General features: G+C 39.9%; 3 protein-coding genes across 3 annotated transcripts in view; 1 reads left to right on the forward strand and 2 right to left on the reverse strand.

The window, feature by feature from the left end:
• LOC134751067 (uncharacterized) overlaps positions 1–14,461 on the forward strand; it is a 164,481-nt gene extending 150,020 nt beyond the window's left edge. Inside the window, exons 94-104 of the mRNA XM_063686412.1 lie at positions 184–293; positions 2,045–2,167; positions 2,857–2,974; positions 9,022–9,233; positions 9,669–9,823; positions 9,925–10,031; positions 10,113–10,287; positions 10,633–10,701; positions 11,324–11,683; positions 12,383–12,481; positions 12,726–14,461. Of these exons, the coding sequence (XP_063542482.1) occupies positions 184–293; positions 2,045–2,167; positions 2,857–2,974; positions 9,022–9,233; positions 9,669–9,823; positions 9,925–10,031; positions 10,113–10,287; positions 10,633–10,701; positions 11,324–11,683; positions 12,383–12,481; positions 12,726–12,933 (1,736 nt within the window). The 3' untranslated portion in view covers positions 12,934–14,461. The remainder of the gene's footprint in view (positions 1–183; positions 294–2,044; positions 2,168–2,856; positions 2,975–9,021; positions 9,234–9,668; positions 9,824–9,924; positions 10,032–10,112; positions 10,288–10,632; positions 10,702–11,323; positions 11,684–12,382; positions 12,482–12,725) is intronic.
• LOC134751058 (protein wntless) lies at positions 4,405–6,926 on the reverse strand. The gene has a single exon (XM_063686399.1). The coding sequence runs from the start codon at positions 6,796–6,798 to the stop codon at positions 5,161–5,163; it is 1,638 nt and encodes a 545-aa protein (XP_063542469.1). The 5' UTR covers positions 6,799–6,926; the 3' UTR covers positions 4,405–5,160.
• A 2,902-nt stretch (positions 14,462–17,363) lies between the features above and the next one.
• Positions 17,364–19,037, reverse strand: LOC134751300 (peroxisome biogenesis factor 10-like). The gene has a single exon (XM_063686686.1). The coding sequence runs from the start codon at positions 18,907–18,909 to the stop codon at positions 18,097–18,099; it is 813 nt and encodes a 270-aa protein (XP_063542756.1). The 5' UTR covers positions 18,910–19,037; the 3' UTR covers positions 17,364–18,096.
• Between the last annotated feature and the right edge of the window lie 1,510 nt (positions 19,038–20,547).

Genomic DNA, 20,547 nt, shown 5'->3' on the forward strand with positions numbered 1-20,547 from the left:
TGTGTTTGCAGCAAACAAATAAATGTCTTATCTATCTATCTATTTATCCCGCGCCACAAATATTCTCTTGACCCAGTAACTACTTCCAACATTACATCAGTAAAGCTAACTCTTCTGCGAACTGTAAAGTAATAGCTCGTTCTGACTGACTCGTAAATCTCATGTTGTTTGTTTGTTGTACAGAATTCGACACGTCCCGCCTGGAGATGGGCGCCGTGGCCGACCTGTTCGACAGGAACGGCAGCGGACTCATCGACTGGGAGGAGTTCATCGCGGCGCTCCGGCCCGACTGGGTAAGATACACATTTACACATTGCACAAATACGAGTAACTACGGGAAGTTGAGGAAATAAAAGAAACAATTCCGACCCGAGCCCAGGAGGGCTTAGTCACTTTTTCTCTCACAACTATTTCTGTTTTTTTAGGGTTCCGTACCCCTAATGGCACGGAACCCTTCGTGCGCGAGCCCGACTAGTGGACCGCGAGCCAGGCGCAAATTTCGTCAGTCATCGCCTCCCGGGCGAAAACTCGTATAGCGGTTAACGGCTATGTATGATGAACCCTCGTGAACGTCAGCTGCCGCTCCGTTGGTGGGTTGAGGAATGGCAGCCACCGAAGCGCGTAACACGGTCTTTCCACCGCGATACAACCGGCTGACGATTTGTTTTATTAACAATAGCATCTAAACTATCATCTAACAAAGTATCAAACGGGAGGCGATGACGCCGATGACTGAAAAGAATTTTCTTTTTTACATGTTCATGTGACCAGCTGACGGTCTTTCCACAGCGATACAATCGGCTGACGATTTTGTTTATTTACAATAGCATCTGAACTATCATCTGACAAAGTACCTATCAAGCGGGAGGCGATGACAAAAAAAATTTATAGACTTTATTTGCTGCCATTCCTCAACCCACCAACGGAGCGGCAGCTGACGTTCACGAGGGTTCATTATACATAGCCGTTAACCACTATACGAGTTTTCGCCCGGTAGGCGATTGGTCATGAAATCTGTTCCTGGCCCGCGGTCTATAGCACTTGGCCGGTTTTTTTTTTAAATTATAAACTGATCGGCGATTGGCCCTAGTCACACCTGATGGAAAGTGAAGACAGAACCTAAGATGGAGCTCACCGATTCAGTAACAGCCTATTCACTCTATTATAGCATAAGAAACTATTTCCACATAATCGTCTTAAGCTTGAGCTTATTAAATAAATACCTGTCAAGCACCCACGAAATAGTAAAGCCTTCCAATTATATTTAAAGTGGGTATTTATTAGTTTTAATATCGGGAGCTCACTAATAATACAAAAGGTAATCACGGTCTATATCCCGGTCAATATAAGTCTAGTGGGTATTTATTAGTCCATGATTTTAAAATAATCAAATGTACCCTACGTTAGCCTATAAATGATAACTATGATAAAAACAATAGTATTTTATAAAAAATCTAACACACAACACCTAATGACGTAGGATTTTGTTAGCTTTACATCCAAAATCTAGATTATCAATCGGGCCCGTGCTATCTAATCTCTCGAAGTGCGCGAATCGATCTCAGTTCGACGTCACAGCGCGGTTACAGCTTGTAGTGTCCCATGACATCCGACATTAGCTAAGGATGGATACCGAGTGCTCCTTATAAAAGTTATGAGTGTTTAATTTTCATGTAAGTAGCTAAGTACCCTCATGAGTACAACAAAACCGTGCGTAATTTTGGCAATAAAATTATTTAAAAAAAATCGACTTACGAGCTCGCGCAAACTTTTTACTTTTTCGACGCCAACGCCAAAGACGGATTTATCCGTCACAGACCACAGAGCAACATAGACCCACGTGCATATGCGTAAAGTTTAATTTCAGTTTTGACACTTCGGTGACATGGCGTCTGGATGACTGCTTTTGTGTTTGAAACGACGTCGAAAAGGTTAAATGTTAATTTGACTTCAACTTTCAATCTCAATTGGTATTGGCTAGGCCACTAGTGTACTAGTTGACCCTGTGTATTAATTACGAAGCTAAGTTCGGTGTTGTTGGCAGGTGGAGCGACGCGGGCCGCCGACGGACGCCGACAAGATACACGACGAGGTGAAGCGGCTGGTGATGCTGTGCACGTGCCGGCAGAAGTTCCGCGTCTTCCAGGTCGGCGAGGGCAAATACCGGGTAAGTGTCTTCTAAACTTTACATAATACATATACAGACAATATACGCAGTTCGTCTGCCCCTCATTGCCATTGCGATTGTTCTGATTGGCAAGGAAAATAATTTGGTAGCAACATTATGTTTTCTTGTATAAGATGTATAAAGTCAGACAAATTCGAGATACTCCATCTACTTCAGCTGTCTTGGAGGTACGAATGTTTTCTAAGACAACATATCTACTACCATCAACTACTGTTTGCTAACCTGTTCAGTCAAAAGCTTCAGTCTTACTTTTGTTAAGCTAAAAACTGCAAAAAGTATAATTGGGTCAAAATTATTTTTGTTGTCTTGTTTTTTGTCCCCAAAAAAGGTGACGGATTTTAGATTTAGATTTATTTATTTCAGGATAAAAATTACACTGTAAATTTGCATCAATGTCAAAATTATGCTTATCTTCTTATCATGGTCGTCGTCAGAGTGGAGCATTTTGCATGGGGTGAAATTTAGTTATTAATTTTTCTCAAGAGAATTATAATCTACAGCTAGAAAGACATGCAATAGCACTCACTTTTTTATTTATTTGATAAAACAAGACAACGAAAAGAATTTTGACCCAATTACTCCCATAGTTTTTTGAGGTGAAAAATGCAAATAGAATAGGTACAAACATTGGTTGATGTAGAAAAACTAATTTCAATTTTTTGTTGCAGTTCGGCGACTCCCAAAAGCTGCGGCTGGTGCGCATCCTGCGCTCCACCGTGATGGTGCGCGTGGGCGGCGGCTGGGTGGCGCTCGACGAGTTCCTCGTCAAGAACGACCCGTGCCGAGGTACGTGCGTGTCCACCCTCGGGGGCCGGGGGGAGAGGTGGCGAGTGGTTACCGTGCCAACATATGCGTCCCATGGGTGGGCTGGTCGATGTATTTTACAGATGGCGCCAGCATAGGTTTACCTATCTTACGAAGTGTCAACTTCTGTTTTTTGGCCTGGTTCCTAAAGCCAAATTTCATAAGACGCCATCTACAAAAGCCGTTGACAGGTGCCAACCCATTTGTTGGACAGTATAAGAGAGGACTATTGTCTCCACACTGCTAATTGCAGGTTGATGTTGTGAATTGTTGCACTTTTTTGATTTTTAGTGCTCGGTAAAAAAAACATGGGATCACTATGGTCTTGTTTGTTTTTAAATATAAAATAGTTTTTTCCAGAATTTACACCCATTGAGAATAACGTTAAGACAACGGAAACTATTAAATTTATAAAATGTCCGTTAATGTTAATTTGCAATTAGCAATGGTAAACCACTAGCCACCTCGTAATAGATACGAAAATAATTATGCAGTTCACTTCTACTTGCCGTCGCCATATTTAAAAACAAATAGGTATTAATGATATACGAATAATGGAAAATTGAACGGTACCAATACCAACGATAAGTAGAAGTGAAGGTCTCAAGTGATATTATATTATTCAAGACATGAATGATAAGTTTATTTCGAGTTTTACAGTAATCGAAGGTTTGACTAATCAGGTATCGCTCGAATAATTTATTGAAGATTTTTTTTGATCTCTTAAATTATAATTTCAATATCAAGTCAAGGAAATGTATTTGAGAAAATGATATTGGAATATTTAAAATAAAATATTTATTCAGAAATCCTTTATTTCAAATGAAATGTCTTAATTTTCATTTATTTAATGGGCTAGTTAGTTAGGCTTTAAATTAAAAGAAGAGTAAATTCATAAATATGATCTGGTAAACCATTTTCGTCATTAGAAAAGGGTGCGTTATTAAAAATTTGAATATTTTTTGAAATTCGCGTATTTTACCCACATACATAGGGGTATTTAGAAATGGAAATGGTTGGCCAGACTATACATTTGCCTAACTGGTCAGCCTAACTTTTTTATACTTTGTAACATATACAGTACTCCACTTTTCTACTTGCAGTGTGTACATGTTACAATGATGGAATCTAAGAATATATTATGATTATACTGGCTCTTCCGTATGTACCTATATTTAACTGGAGGTATTATGTATAAATAATTCCAAATGTATCAACTACGAGAATAGCTGGTATTGAAATATTTATGATTTATGGTGATATTCAAAGTGTCAATCCAAATATCGGGAATCTAATACTTGTGTTTAACCCCTAACAAGGGCACTAACTGTGACGTCTAATATAATAGGGCGCGGGCTAATATTTTCGTTCAACGAAAATACTTGCCCGATTTGCAGAAATAACAAAATAACTACAATAATTGATTAATTTTTATTGTTATAACTTCTAACCGCTTACAAAATCGGAGTTACGATTACGACTACACATAAAAAACACGTTTCATTAGACTTAGTACACCTACGTCCTCTAAATTATCCAGACAGATTACTAATAATAATAAACATATCTTATTATCTCTTCAAAATTCAAAATATTGGCATTATTAACGCAAAATCCGTCTAGAACATGCAATACAATCTAGAAAATAGAAAACAAAGTGTTTTTAATACTGTTAAGTCACTTAAAATTAATATTAGAAAAATGTTCATAAAAAAACTATCACAGAAAAATTTAAGTAACAATATTAGTTTTCGAGGCAGACGAAATTGGATTAATTTGGAAGCACAGCGTGAACCAAGGTCACAGAACCTGTTTATCTCAAACAAGACGATTTTGTTTAGACCAACACTCTTTATGACTAATACACAGGCTAGATACCAAAATACATGTATACTAACAACTAAGAGATTGTATTGTTTGTATTATTGTATTTCAGTGGCTATAACTAATTACACGACAAACTCATAGAAAAAATAATACAGACATGAACCTTAATGCTATATGGCATTTAAATATTGTACCACAAACTATTGAATACAAAGATAGCAGCTATTTCCTACAGGCAAGATAAACATATCTAAATATGGTCTACACTTCCTTCTAAATATTAGAGTACAAAATTTGTTCAGTTAATATTGTTCTTTAAAAAATAAATGCATGACAAAACTTTAGTCAACATTAGGCTTTCTAATAAAAGAGGTGAGAGAAGATATCTCGCTGGTCACACCCTCGTTTGGCAAACGGCTGAATTCTATCTCCTCGCTTAAGTTCTGGGTGTCAGATGTATTTTCAGTGGCTGGCCAACGCTTGTGGCTCGGAGCATACAAAACGAGCAGAGAAAAGATGTATATGTTCCACATTCCATACACACCGGTAAAGAATGCAGAAGTATATTCTAACTCGATATTCTCATCCCACTTCCACTGCCCCTCTGCCACCTGTCCGAGTATAAACCCAATGACAGTGAGAGCAGCGCAGAGCAACGTGGCCAACATCAGAAACTTGAACCGGTAGATGATTCCCTCATAGTGCAGCCGTCTAACTGAGCTCATTGTGGGTAAAGATTGTCGCTTGTGGGAGATGTTTACAAAAACCTGCCAAATCATATAGCACAGGAAAAGAAAATACATCCCCGTAGATATCCCAGCCAGTATTATGAAGGTCAAAGCGAGATTTGTCCCCAAATCTGTAACCCAAATGGAGTAAAATGGATTTCTCAGTTGCACTCCCCGCTCGCACATGTCAAAAATGAATAGAGATATGCAACCCATTGCAACAGCACTTAAATGACGCCAGTACTGCTTAAGAGAGCTTTGGGTAGATGCATCCTGAATTAACATGTGTTCACCGGCAAAGACGAGCCAAAACGAAAATAGCATTGCATAAAAGACTCCTTGTCTTATGTCCCCTAGTAACAGCATAAATGGCAAGTCAAAGTGTAATGTAAAGTATTCAAGAGGCATGTTCAATAGGCACAGGGATATACCCAAACTCAGCAGCATCTTCTCCAAAAGTACAGGCTTCCGTTGTAAGATGTGAACCCTCCTCCAAAACCAGGCAATAATAGCTATGATGCAGGGGAAAAACACTGTTTTCAGAGACACCCAGACTTTTGTGAAGCCCCCATTTTGATTTATAACTGTCAGCCACATGTCCTGCACATGGCCAATGTGTGCATTCATTTCTGGAGTGTCCACCGGTAGCCTGATGTTAAGTAGATAGAAGTCATGGAACAAAGAGCCTAATTCAAATAAAGGCAAAGCGGAACAGTTGTACAAATATTCCTTTGATTTCACCGCAATATCACAGTCCAAGTGGCGTTTTTCGACAGATTGTGTGTACAATTTCCACTCGTCCTCGGGATCCCCTTTGTTCCTGTACGCCAGTCGGGCATCGATCGTGATCAAACTCCGCGGCTGCACCTCCATCTCATCATGATATTGTATATCCACCTGCAGTACTCCAATTAAGTTCTGTTGCCATCTAGAGAAGTCTAGAATCCTATCCTCGCGCGGCATCGGCATTTGAAACGCGAACACGATTTCGTTACCCGTGTAGTCTGGTTGCGTCTCGGTTATGTCGATCTTGGTACAGGCGCCCTTTCCCCTGTTGTAAAACCATTTCGTCGTGTCATTTTTAACCGTTAGAGTATCCTTGCACACCGTTCCGAGAATAGTTTGGGCGTTTGCGGGCAGGGGTGCGACCAATCCACCGATTAGGAAACATGTTAATTGGCACAACAATAGAAATGTTACTAGGATGGCGAGTTTTCGACCGCTCAGGTTCTCAATTATAGTACCCGTCATGTTGTGGGCGGTTGAATCGCGAAACACATTAAATTAAAACACTGAGTCACAGCAAAATCGACCGGCAACGCGTTCCATTGTCTTTGTGATGAAGCGAGTGAAGCGACACAACCGTCCGACCGAAGCTTCGCGTTTGACATGCGCAATGGGCGGGGATACCAGCCTATAAAATAACGACCGTTATAACGTTATCTCGTTAACGTTAATAATGCCTTAAAAACAAAATAGTTGAAAAACAATGTTTGTAAAAAGTAACACAACTTTTGTATTGCGTTGAAATGAAATAGTATCGGGAATGCAAACCAAACCACCTTCATATCGATCGTTAGCACACGTTACACATAGCAGCGTAAGCTAGTACCACAACTAAGTTCTTGCTAAAACGAAAATACGTAAGCAATAAACATTGTTGTTGACTTGCTACTAATTTACTAATGCGTTCTCGCTTTCACCCTTCCTATTCCCATTATCCTTAAAAAATTATACATTTTGTTTATATTGTTTGTATTGCGTTAAAAATCCTTTCGAAACCCCTTACATAAGTAGTGTCGTTAGTTCTACCGCTGCCTGACCCGAGCAAGCCGGAGCAGCATGAAGCTTGTTGCCCGCTCGGTAAGAATCGCGGGCATCGCGGCCTGCTTTCGGAGTTCATTCATTAAAAACTTGTTCACTCAGCTTTATTTTCAATGAAATAAATAAAAACTCCATTGCAGGACGTTGACCGTTCTAAATGCTTTATTTATTTAAATTTAGTGTCGCGTTAAATTTAGCAGTATTGTGTAAATTATCAATGTTTCATTAATAATGCTTTTAGTAGTTAGAAAATCATTATTTTAATTAATCGTGTAGTATGCTTTTGTAATCATGTATCAACATCCGAATTTACTCATTGCTTTGGTATTGATGTATAAATTGTATTATATAAACAACATGAATTGCTTAGATTCACTAACAGCATGTTATGATCTTTATTTGCCTAAGGTTTTATTTTTATTTGTAGTAAATGTACATATAAGACAAGTGCAAGATAAAATGTTACATACATATGTCACTGAAATGTACATAATACACTAGATATTATGCACCTTGCCAATTTTATTGCAGTTGTATGTAGTAAACATTGCTGTATTTTGGTAATCCTCTTTTTATAAAAAAAAAATAACGATAAAAGTTGAAATCTTGCGCTTGATTTATATTCGATGCCTAACTTGGTGAAAGTGATGACTAATGGTATTTTGAAATTCCTTTCCCTAATTGCACACTGTTTAAAATATCCCAATTTTTTACGATTAATTTTGTTTTGTTTTGACGTGTTCTGATTTTTGTTGTTTTTTTCCTCACTTCCATTGCACGGTCCTCTTTTCTTAACACTTGTTGGTGTTATTTTTCACCTACCCTTTAACCGAACGGTTTTCTTTGACCTTGTCCTTTCCCTACCTTTGTAATCCCGCGCACCGGACGCACCGGACGCCGCATGCAGCCAAGGGACGTACCAACATCGAACTGAGGGAACAGTTCATTCTGGCTGATGGAGTCTCGCAGAGCATGGCCGCGTTCCGACCGCGTACGCCCCGCTCTAACACAAACACCCCTCCGTCCACCGGACCCATCACTAAGGTAAGCGGCTACAAACGGCTACACATTACAAATTATTTCTTATTTTCAACAGGAGTTCATTTTAGTTATAATTTGCACACATACTACATAAAACGCACTGTAGTTACTGAAGGGAGCAATCGGTTTGGGATGTTCAATTTTTCGCTTTGTTTGCTGCACCTTGCACATGGATGAAGTTGGAGACATCCGTTTGCAAGGGGCCCGTGAGTACCTACCGCATGTGTTGAGCTCGTAGTGTTTGGTCGTATTGCATTAGTGTGATCATGCTATGCATTTGAAGCACAGGCTCGTATAGTTTTTGGTGTTGTTTTGTTAGCATATTCATTGGATCCACTGCATTGGAGAGGTGGCACGTCAGCGCATTTGGATGTTATGGTAACGTATTTCGTCCCCCTTCCTGCTCGTTCCCATCACACCCGCATTTCGTGAAATCGCGCGTCGTCTATTAAGCGTGTGGACTAATCGTAACAAAGTTTTCTAAAAAATCGTAAGCGTACCGCTATTCGTCGAAGCGATTGGCACTATGAAGGCAAAAATTGTTTTGTTTTGTAACGGATCTCTTTCTCTTGGTAATGTTTTGCCCCGGTTTTGCATTGGTGCGTTTAGCTGAGGAGTTTTTGGAGCAGCTGAAGCCTATATTTGAGGCATTAAGGCAGCGAGAAGAGCTTCCGTGTTCATACCCGCTGCACGTCGGTTCCACGCACGGCACAAAGCAGGCCTTCATATACGGCCACTCAAGATCTCAGGGCTCGACGACGCCGGGTGCGCATCACTACACGCATTACCACGGCTACCAACCCTCTCCAGGATACCACTGGGTAATATAAGTATAGGCCTCGTGATAGTGCCGCGGTTCATTTTGCACTTTTGACATCATTCCGTTTTGCAGCTCTGTATTTTTGTTTATTTGTCTTTTGTGTAAGTCCATTGTCAATGTTTACTAGTAATGAGATTGGCGACCTTCAATGTGATAGTCATTATAGCTTAGCAATTGGCATGACAATATGAAACAGTGATATGTAATTTTCAAATACAATGTAAAAATACATAAAATATACGTTGTCAAATTATAATTACATTCATATGATCTACATTAACTTATTCACTTAAATTTGATTGTGATTACTAATGGCATGTCGAAAATGTTGCGGATGAGAGAAGAAGTGCAAAGGCATCCGTAAAAAATACACTTTGCACATCATCTTTAATCCGCATAGCGAAGAACAGTATTTTCAAGTCGATGTAACGTTTAGGTGCGCGAACGTACGGCGCGCTCGGTGCCCATGTCGGGCGGAGTGCAAGGACGTGCCTCGCGTTCATCACTTAGCGCTGGAACGCCCGACTCCCTCAGCGATAACGAAGTCGCCAGTGGACTCGGCGCAAGATATAGGAAGCCCAGTGTGCCAAGGTAAGTCCTATAATGTTATAATACAACATATTAAATGCATAGAGAGCTTTGGTTGAAATATGTACGACTTCATACTAATCACTCAAACTATTTCTTTATAGATCAACATTGACTCCTGGAGGTTCACGGCCAGGTTCTAGACCAGGATCGAGGACAGGTTCCAAGCCTCCTTCGAGACATGGCTCTAATCTCTCATTAGATAGTACAGGTTCGTAGAACTCACAATAAAAATTAATAAATATATGTTTTTTGCCGTTGATTTATGTTAATTTTGTTGCTATCTTTGCAGATGAAGTATTAACGCCTTCCCGCATACCGATGCGCAAAGTGACGAACACGCGCACATCGACGGCGCGCGCGGCGGCCAACGCGGCCAAGCTCGGCGCCGGCGCGGCCACGCTCACGCCCAACGGCGGCTCCCGGCCCCGCACTCCCACCGGCCTCCTCACGCCAGCTAGTGGAAGGTACCAACTATTTATTACATAATTAAAACATGCACATGCACATGCACGGGTGCAGATAATCTAGAAAATTTGTTGTTTTTAAATTGTCATCGGTATGACATTTAATATTATATTTAACTGTTGTATTCGAATTTAAACTGTTGTGCTCACTTGTGTTGTTTTCACGGTTTAGGCAAGTGAGTTAAAACCATGAAATTATTTAATTTTAACCGTGATTACCTACATCCATGCAATCCAATAATAGTAAATTACCTCCATAGAGATAATCTTGCAGGAAGCTATCGTTTAAATGTTTTAGAAGCGATATTGTTAAGTGTTATTAAACAGTGCTGTGCGCACGAACAGGTACCCTAGCGGAGCGATGTACCGCACGTCCAGTATACCAACACTGTCGCCGGTGTCGGCGCTCGTGAGGTACAGCCATCAGCCAATGATTGAGAGTTTGTTCACGTGTCACGTCACGACCAGCCAGACGAACGTAATCTGTTTCAAATAATAAAAGTTCGGTAATTAAATTTGTTGTCCAACAAATTACAACGGCCTTATACGGCCAAGCTATTGAGAGTTGGTATTTTCAGGATAGTAGAAATAAAGGATAAAGAATTTATACATTTTGGAACAGGTTGTGTCCGTGCAGTTTGTTTGGGTGTTCACGATTGTGGAAGCACGTCGCTTGAAAGGGATTAGGGATAGTAGTGAAGCAGCAACTGGCAGTATTTGAAATCTGGACAGCACACATTGTATTTTGATTCGTCATCATGCATATGCTTACGAGAACATTCTACATTTTCTGGTGGTGGTGGATTTTTGTACCTACGTATTGTGTGGTATGTTCAACGAGGCCTTTCGTTAAGGAAATTTAAAACTTAAAATGGCGGCATGACCGTATTTAGTATAATATTAACACAGCTTACGTTTTCACGTTTTCGATAGAACTAATAAATTTGTAGGTAGACAATTTTGAAGGTGATAATTAAATTTGTATTTTTTGTTCCTTCCGCATGCATCGAATCTGAAAATGGATACGAAATAACAGCTCGACACATTCCCAACCATCCTCAATGGTTTCCGAACTTCCCAAATCTACGTCTCACACTCATCCCGCATTCCATACCCAGGGCTCTACAAAAATCCCAGTGTACGTGGGCACCCGATCACAGAGGTCCCCGTCAGTCGAGAGACGACTAAAAGTATCTCGAAAATCCCAATCCCGAGAAATGTCCCAGGAACCCAGTCCTACCTCTCAAGACCCTTCGAGGAAATCCGAGCAGAGAAGTCCGGAGGATGACTCCTCGTTATTCAGCATATCGGGAATGACGAGCGACAATGAATATGAGAGTAACATAAGCGAGTCGAGTGGCGATGCATCAAAGCCGACCCAGCGAGACATCAAAGGGTACAAGCTTGTAGAATGCTAGTTTCGTTATTGGCCCGAACATTTGATTGTTGCCCGTTGAATTTTGGATTTTCAGTTGATCATCATGTTTCGATATTCATTAATCATTCATTATGGAATAAAACATGCTTGATGCCCGGTCGCCGCAATGAAAATTCATATCACTTCTCTCATTCTATACACAACCTGGGTCATTTTGCGCTTAGTACCTTTGTCATTTCCTCCTGTATAAATTATATTTGGTAAATCATACTTACACGTATTAAGTATTAACTCATCAGCTCATACCCATGCTTCCAAACTAACTGCACAAATTCCACAAAGTGTACACTTCATGTTTGCTTTCCTGATGTTTGGCTTACACTTTTTATATTCATATTCATGCTGTTACATTTATTGAACACATTATTTGTTTATACTGTTCATACATCATGTTATATTATGTATTACTATTACCTACGTTAATGCACGTACTCTTTACCTCTTTAATCATCTGATCCGAATTTATTAATAATACCTACTTTTATAAGTCGTATAGTTTACTTCTTTTCTATCACTAATTTTTAGAGAATAATGTTTGTGATTTATTAAAGGCAACCCAAACTACTAATGTTTTCTAGTACATGCATTGATTCTCATTTATACTTATTTCTTCTGTCTGTGACTAATCTACTTGTTCTTTCGCGCGCTAACTCTTAGGAGCGGGTCCTTTGCCTCGACCGATGGCCACACCCACACTCCCGGCCGCAGCCGTATACCAGTGCTTAAGGATCACAATACTAACAGTAATTCCAATAGGTAATGCCACTTTATGATTGTTGCTTGTGTTTCTTTCCATTCCGCCTTTCTTGGGATGTGTTGTTTTATTTGAATTTCTTATTTCATTTTGTTATGTAGGTTAGAATTTATTTCAAAAGTTTAGCATAGAATGTTGTGGTTTTGGTTATTTTCATTTAGTTTGGTTTTGTTCGTAGCAGTGGTGCATGATGCGAGATCAGAGTTAGAACGAAGTGTAATCAGATTGTAATGTGACATGTGACAGGCAAAGGACACCATCCGGCAGCACGACGCCAGTGCGGCCGGGGCAGCAGACGGCGGTGTCGCGGTTGTTGCGGAAGGCGTCGGACGCGTCCGACAGCGGAGCGCCTGCCAGTAGTGCCAGTGCCGCGCCCGCGCCCGCGCCGGGCTCTCGCCGCGGCACGCACGCATCTTCGAGAACGATCGAGAAGCGCGAGCCTTTCAGGTTGTAGACGATTTAAGGACGATATTAAAATAATACTTACCGCTCTAATTACACTGCTAAAGAAAAAATATCTTCCGAAGATATTTTTTTCCTTATAGTGAAGTTTGCGGATAATAGTTACCTGTGTGGTGAGAGTCGCTTTGACTTGTGATATTACGTATTCACGATTTTTCTTTCTTCGCTTGATTGTATTTGATGTCTAGGCCAAATATATGTAAATTTATTCCATCTTTTAAAAAATCTATTTGAGTCGTTGCGACTGTCATGAGCATAGAGAATGTTATAATTAATACTAACCGAGAATTAACCGATTCGCGAATTAAGCAAAGCTTAATTTTATAAAAGAACGAATTTGCGAATGTGGCTTTTTAGTTAAGTAAAAGTTAATAGATGGTAGTAGTAAAACGTAAAGTCTGCACTTGTTGCCTTGTATACTTATTTTTTTCTACAATCTGTGCAGTTTTGTGCACATTGGATTACTTTATTTATTTTGTGATGTCAGTATTCTCCAGTTAACTCTTGCTGTGTCTTAGCAAGATATTATTTCTTTATCAATGTGAATATTCCCCCCTTTCTCTTATTTATTGTCAACGTTGCCATATGTTAGTGTATGTTTTGTATGTAAAATACGTATTACGGTCTCTCTATTGAGACTGGCTGGACGGAAAAGTGTGATTTTGTAACCTTTTTGTAATATTGTTTTTCTTTTAGGGACCATTTTGTAAACGAACTATTGAGTATGTAATGCCGGGCCAGCGTTTGTATTGGTCAAATTCACGCGCGTCGTTAACGCCAGACTTCGTGTGTTGATAGCCCAATAACAAATGTTGGCCAGTCATTTGTTAAGGTGATAAATAGTCGTTGAGTGATTAATTTTGTATGCACAATCATGTCTTTATTATTTCACTTTTAATTCTTTTGTGTTCACTTTTATTGGTATGAATGATTTCATGGTTATCATTTGATATCATATGATGTACACATTATGTACATGTTATTATATTTATACGGTGATATTGCACAATTACTTGTTATAACGGGAATAAAGTGTTATTTGGTTAACAAAGATCATGAAGTGCACACTGCTATCGCCAAAGCGGTGTGCCTTTTATGTGTAAAATATCTGCTCATGAAAATAATTCCAAACGGACTTTTATGTTTAAGAGATTTAACAAAAGTACACGTTGTCGCAAAAAGACATTACTTCTAAATGCTAAGAATAACTTTGATGTATGAAATGTAATGCTTTAAAATGTAACCTTCCTTCATTTTATAAAAAAAATGTTAACCAACACTCACACTTATATTTGTTAATTTTTATCTTAAATCTGACTCTACAGTTAAGTCTTTATTATTAGTTATTAAACTATTAATCTGGTCATTTTTATTTAAATCATTGTTATATTTGTTAAATGTAAAATCAAAGCAACTAAAAAGTTTGCAATATTTTTTGTATAAAATAAATAATGATTCTGAAGAGCTACAGTGTTTAAAATCTCATTTTTGATTTCAAAATATAAAATAATAACAAATAATATAGCAGTTTTATTATGAATTCCCTCAAAATAATAATTAATAAAATATCGTTTATTTCAGACTCATTTGCCCATATTACATAAAATTACAGTAAAATCAGAATTGAATCATTACTATAGGTACAATAAAAAAACCGGACAAGTGCGAGTCGGACTCGCCCAACGAGGATTCCGTACTTTTTAGTATTTGTTGTTATAGCGGCAACAGAATACATCATCTGTGAAAAATTCAACTGTCTCGCTATCACGCTTCATGATTATACAGCCTGGTGACAGACAGACAGACGAACAGTGGAGTCTTAGTAATAGGGTCCCGTTTTTCCCTTTGGGTACGGAACCCTAAAAACACCTGTATAAATAGAATTAACTATGACATATTTTTTAAGCAAGCCTACCTAAGAAAGTTTATAATATTAAGTTAACTGCCAGTGGAGTTGTTTACGCCAGTATACTTCAATGGCGGTAAAACAACTTAAATATTAAGATATCTTAAAATTACTCTGAATTACAATAGGGTAAACATCCAGGTAAAGTGCTTATTACATCAACAAGTTGTCTGGGCACTTTTTGTAGGAAAGCCAGTCGGGCTCCCTACAAAAAGTGCTTATTTATTTATTTGTTTTATTTTATGAAATAGGAGGCAAACGAGCAGACGGATCACCTGATGGAAAGCGATTACCGCCGCCCATGGACACCCGCAACACCAGAGGGGTTGTAAGTGCGTTGCCGGCCTTTAAGATGGGAATACGCTCTTTTCTTGAAGGTTTGAAGGTCATATCGGTCCGGAAATACCGCAGGCGACAGTTCATTCCACAGTTTAGCTGTGCGAGGCAGGAAGTTTCTAGAGAAACGCACAGTTGAGGACTGCCAACCATCTAAGTGGTGGGGATGGTAATGTTGTCGCGTAGGGCGATGGCGAAAAGAAGCTGCAGGGATTAATCCGAACAATTCCTCGGAGCACTCCCCGTTATACACGCGATAGAAAATGCAGAGCGAGGCCACATCTCTACGCAGCGCCAAGGAGTCAAGCCGCTCCGAAGTACGCTGGCAGTCGACAATTCGAGTCGCTCTTCGCTGGATGCGGTCCAGAGGGAGAAGCTGGTATTGGGGTGCCCCTGCCCATAGATGAGAACAGTATTCCATGTGTGGGCGAACCTGCGCTTTATACAGCTGTAGGCGGTGGGCCGGCGTGAAATACTGTCTCGATCTGTTGAGCACACCGAGCTTTTTTGAGGCTAATTTGGCCTTACCCTCTAAATGGCCGCGGAACTGGACTTCACTCGAAATGTCGACGCCGAGGATTCCGATACTGGCTGCGGCAGTCAGGGGAGTGCTCTCAAAACGAGCCGATACGACAAACTCTAACTTTTTAGCGATTGTGTAAATGTAATAAGGGCTTTAGCCAATGCTTTTTGTACAGATCGCATCAAATAGATAGTAGACACTTATGCCACGTCCCACTTACCGGGCACCAGCGAGCGCAGCATGGTTCCATTTCTATCGCCTGTCACTATGCCCGTGGCTTTCGCACTTACATACTTGTTAGAACGTGACAGGCATGGTGACAAGCGATAAAAATGCGACCGTGCTGCGCCCGCAGCACTGGGGCTGGTCATGCGGCCTCAACAGCCGAGGATAGCAAACGGCGCAAGTACACCACGCTCGGCAGTGGCTACATATTTGATTCTTTTGGGGTCGAAACGAAACGTTAGGGGCTAGGGCCGTGGGGACCCACCCAAGTAGCACACATGTGGCCTAGTGTGGAATTATATGTATAATTCCACACTAGGCCACATCGGTTGTAACGAGTTATTAGTGTTCACTCGGACTGCAATAGCTGCATAAGAAATAACGTGATACAATATAATGCATTATTCTGTACTGCGATCCTATTACGCGCTACAAAGACACCACAGGTTCACTGTTATTCAGCCTTTAGTAATGTTGTACCCTATCAGCTGCATATTAAGTAGTAACGTGTGCCCTATCAGCTGCATAAGCGCATTTTGGTGGACACAAATGGTGCAGTTTTCTGAAGAATGGTTCACAGGTGTACCTTTAAAGCACTTCATTTTAAGAGAGAACATACGGACCGATATAACACAAACAGTCACGATGTGAAGTTTATTAACAAATATATAAAGCTTTGTGCTGCTTAAAGGTGCACTTTTCTACGCCAATTACTCAGCTTACAGAGTATACTCGTACCTATATCAGCATTAATACAGGCCACAGTTGTACCAAGTGTGACTGTGACCTTTTATGCAGTTACACAGCAGCGCACTGCTGTAAATCTGTACACTCGTGCCCGTTAATTCAGCCATGGGCTGAATAATAGAAATTACGCTTGACTTCATTAATCCGCTTGATGAATTATATAAGTCACGTTTGGACATTTATAATGTATTAAGCATTAAATTAAAGTTGTGACTGACCACTCGTTTATCCGCCATCGTATTATTGTAAAGATTTCGCTTTTCTCCTTTTGGTTTGTTTTAGAAAATATCCGCTTGAACTGAATTAAATCAAAAATATAGTAAACTAGCTTTTGCCCGCGACTTCCTCTGCGTGGACTTAGTAACCCCAGCAAGAGTAAGAATAGCGCCTGGAGAAAGTCTTATAGCAATTATTCAATTTGAGCATATTATGCACACAAATTAGCAGACACTTCATTAATTATCTCAATTCCACCCCGCTTTTTACTTTCTTAAGGGATGATTTTCGGGATAAAAACTATCCTATGTCCTTCTCAGGGACTCAACCTATCTCTATGCCAAATTTCATCTAAATCGATTCGGCGGTTTAAGCGTGAAGAGGGAACACACAGACAGACAGACTTTCGCATTTATAATATTAGTATGGATTGTTGTTTGATCATACTTATTAGAATGAAACTATATAATACTTGTAAGAAATATACTCTTTATTTACAAAGTACCCAACCACTTATTGTATAAAAATAAACCCTTTTATTTACAATATACAATATTAACTACTTAACTATAACTTATCTTTCAACACACTTGCTCGTAACATGCAAGTTATTGAACTGCTTTTAGGCTCATAATACTAGATATTAACACGCGTGCTTTTTCATTATTTTATAGATTATATTGTTAGGTAATTAATGAAATCCGACTGACTTAAGAAGATCACAAATAATTTGTATGGAAACAGAGCCTTCTTAAATTTCTCGAGTAGATTTTACAACACGGACTGGCGGGCGCCGGTGCCTGGCCGACCGCCTGCCGGAGCCCGGCCGGCCCACCTGCGGCAGGCGAGAGGAGTCTGCAGGCAGTATGACAGATGCAAGACTTTTACTGTTTTAACAATAAATATTCGAATAATATGTAAGTTTCCTTTTTTTCCTCGCAAGTGTGTTGAAAAACATCATATGAAACGCATGTGCATTGGTCATTACACACATCGGCTTTCTTATTGCGCGCTCGCTATATCGCCTCGAATGTAATGACCAATGTAGCACACTTGTATCACAATGTACTATTGTCACATTTGCCCTTGCTTTACCTTTGGTTAGAGTATGTGCAGAAAGGTTCATAGAATGTATTGGATCACATACGTTTCACAACTTCTCTTTCCACACATACTCTATACAAGTTCTAAAAACATTTACGTCATGGAGAATAGTTCATAAGAGGCACAACACTATTCTTCAAAAATGGTGTGCGACATAATGCGCATGTTTCCAACGCTCCATAACTGCACTCCATACAAAAGATATGTCCGCAAGGCAGCACACAAGGCTGAACTATCTCTTCCAAGCATGCTACACAGGATTTGTTACTATCAACTTCATTAGGAAACTCTCTCATTTGGTCCATGTGTCTCTTAGCCTGATAAATGCTCTGACCACAAGAAACGAAAGCATGCAGCAGTGTTACCATACCTAATAACCTTAAATGAGCATAGTATGCTGCAGCGGCTGGCCTAACTTGCACGTAATCAATCCCTGAAGCGGTCTTCCCAAGCTGTATAGGCCCACCGCTAATATAACACAGAGCTCTGTGTATGCTTTCAAACTGCGGCAACATATTAGCCACAGCCTTAAACAACACTACTAACGAGTTTTGGACCGCAGGCTTTAACGTAGCATTTTGTTCAACGGCAGTTTCAGCGTAACGAAGTACCTTTCTTGTCAAATTTTCACCAAAGGCTGATAATAAGATACTGAGAAGTCTATTGCCGAATGTTGGGAGTTTATGGTACGTTTCGTCCACTTGAACGATTCCGGAGTATTCTTCGCCGAGAGTCTGCAAGTCGTTTAGCGTAGTGAACGATTTATAAAGCAGGGAAGATATGGGAACGGCTTTAGATGCATGATTTGAAGGCATAAGCCTAGCCATAGATCCCGCAAGTTGCTTCTCATAGTGGTCGTCTTTCTGCCACGCTCTCAGAACCTCCGCTGGTTGGGCAGCCGGCAAAGCCATTGTTTTGCACTTTTCAACAGTTCCAATCAACAAGTATAAGTATTTTCCTATTAAACAACATCCTACTCGTTCATTTTTTATTGTTATCTATTTACTTTTTTGACATGTCATTCACATCAATCGTGTTCGTGACAGTAAAATGACAGTGAGTAGTGACATTTCGACCTTTTTCACAAACAGTATATTGCAGATACGCATTATTTAAGTTCAGGGTTGCCAAAGTAAAAATGGTATTAAGCTTAGAAAGTTCCGTACCATTACGCAAAAAATCACGTTTGTTGTATGGGAGCCCCCCTTAAATATTAATTTTATTCTGATTTTAGTATTTATTGTTATAGCGGCAACAGAAATACATCATCTGTGAAAATTTCAACTGTCTAGCTATCACGGTTCATGAGATACAGCCTGGTCACAGACGGACAGAGAGACAGCGGAGTCTTAGTAATAGGGTCCCGTTTTTAACCTTTGGGTACGGAACCCTAATAAAATCTAGATGGATCGATTTATTTGCATCGTCAGCCCCTGGTTTCAAAATTAAATTGCATCATTACTTTAGATCAGGGGTCAGCAACCTTTTAGCAGCCAAGGGCCACATAGTAGTTAACGAAATTGACGCGGGCCGCACTTTGTTAATATAGCTTGTCAAGCAAATCTTGTAAGTAGAAAAAGTCGGCAAATTTAAAAAATGTAGGCGCGAAGGGATATCGTCCCATAGAAAATTTGAATTTCGCGCCTTTTTCAACTGACAAGATTTGCTTGACCAACTATATTTATGACTTTATCAGGTATTGTCGTTTGTCAAAATTATATACAAAATAGCCAAGGCGGCTCGCGGGCCGCCTGTTGCCGACCCCTGCTTTAGATAGATAAGTATATAGAAGATAATTATATAAATTATCAATTATATCATCATAACTTTACAATTTAGTACTCACAGCGAGCATTTAGTAGTACCGCGAAAACTCGGGCAAACTAATATCATGAAATAAAAAATTTAGAAATGTTTTCCCATTATTTTATTCTAAAGTGTTGACGAATGTAACCTATGCTTCCGTAAATTTCCAATGAAAAAAAAAACATTGTGGCGTCCGGGGCCCTCAAAGCCCCCGCTGGCCCACTTGACAAGCGACAATGTAGTACCTTTCGTCTAAAGTTCACTCCAGACTACGCGGCTTCGCGCCGCGATTCGCGAATGAGTGTGGAGGGGCTTTATAAATTCACGAATTATTAACAGTGTGCGGCCCGCTGCAATTTTGCTAACCGCCTAACCCCTGGCTCCTAAAAGGTTGCCGACCCAACGCAGGTCGACATTTAGGGCGAGTTCGGTGAGGGCCGGGCCGGGCCGGGCCCCTGGGGTAAACATAAACACAATATAGTTGGCCATGGTCACAACCCCCCTAACAATGGTTCCCTAACAATGGAAATTTATGAAAACAAATGAAAAAAGTACAAAGTATATGTATAACAGATGTGAACATATGTGAAATATAATATTAGTACCTACTACTCCAACCTTCGAATTGTAAGGCGTTGCGAAATAAATAAAAAAATGATAATACTTTTTAGGATTCCGTACCCAAAGGGTAAAAACGGGACCCTATTCCTAAGACTCCGCCGTCCGTCTGTCCGTCTGTCTGT

This window comes from Cydia strobilella, chromosome 21, assembly GCF_947568885.1.
Source record: "Cydia strobilella chromosome 21, ilCydStro3.1, whole genome shotgun sequence".
In the NCBI taxonomy this organism is placed as follows: Eukaryota; Metazoa; Arthropoda; class Insecta; order Lepidoptera; family Tortricidae; genus Cydia; species Cydia strobilella.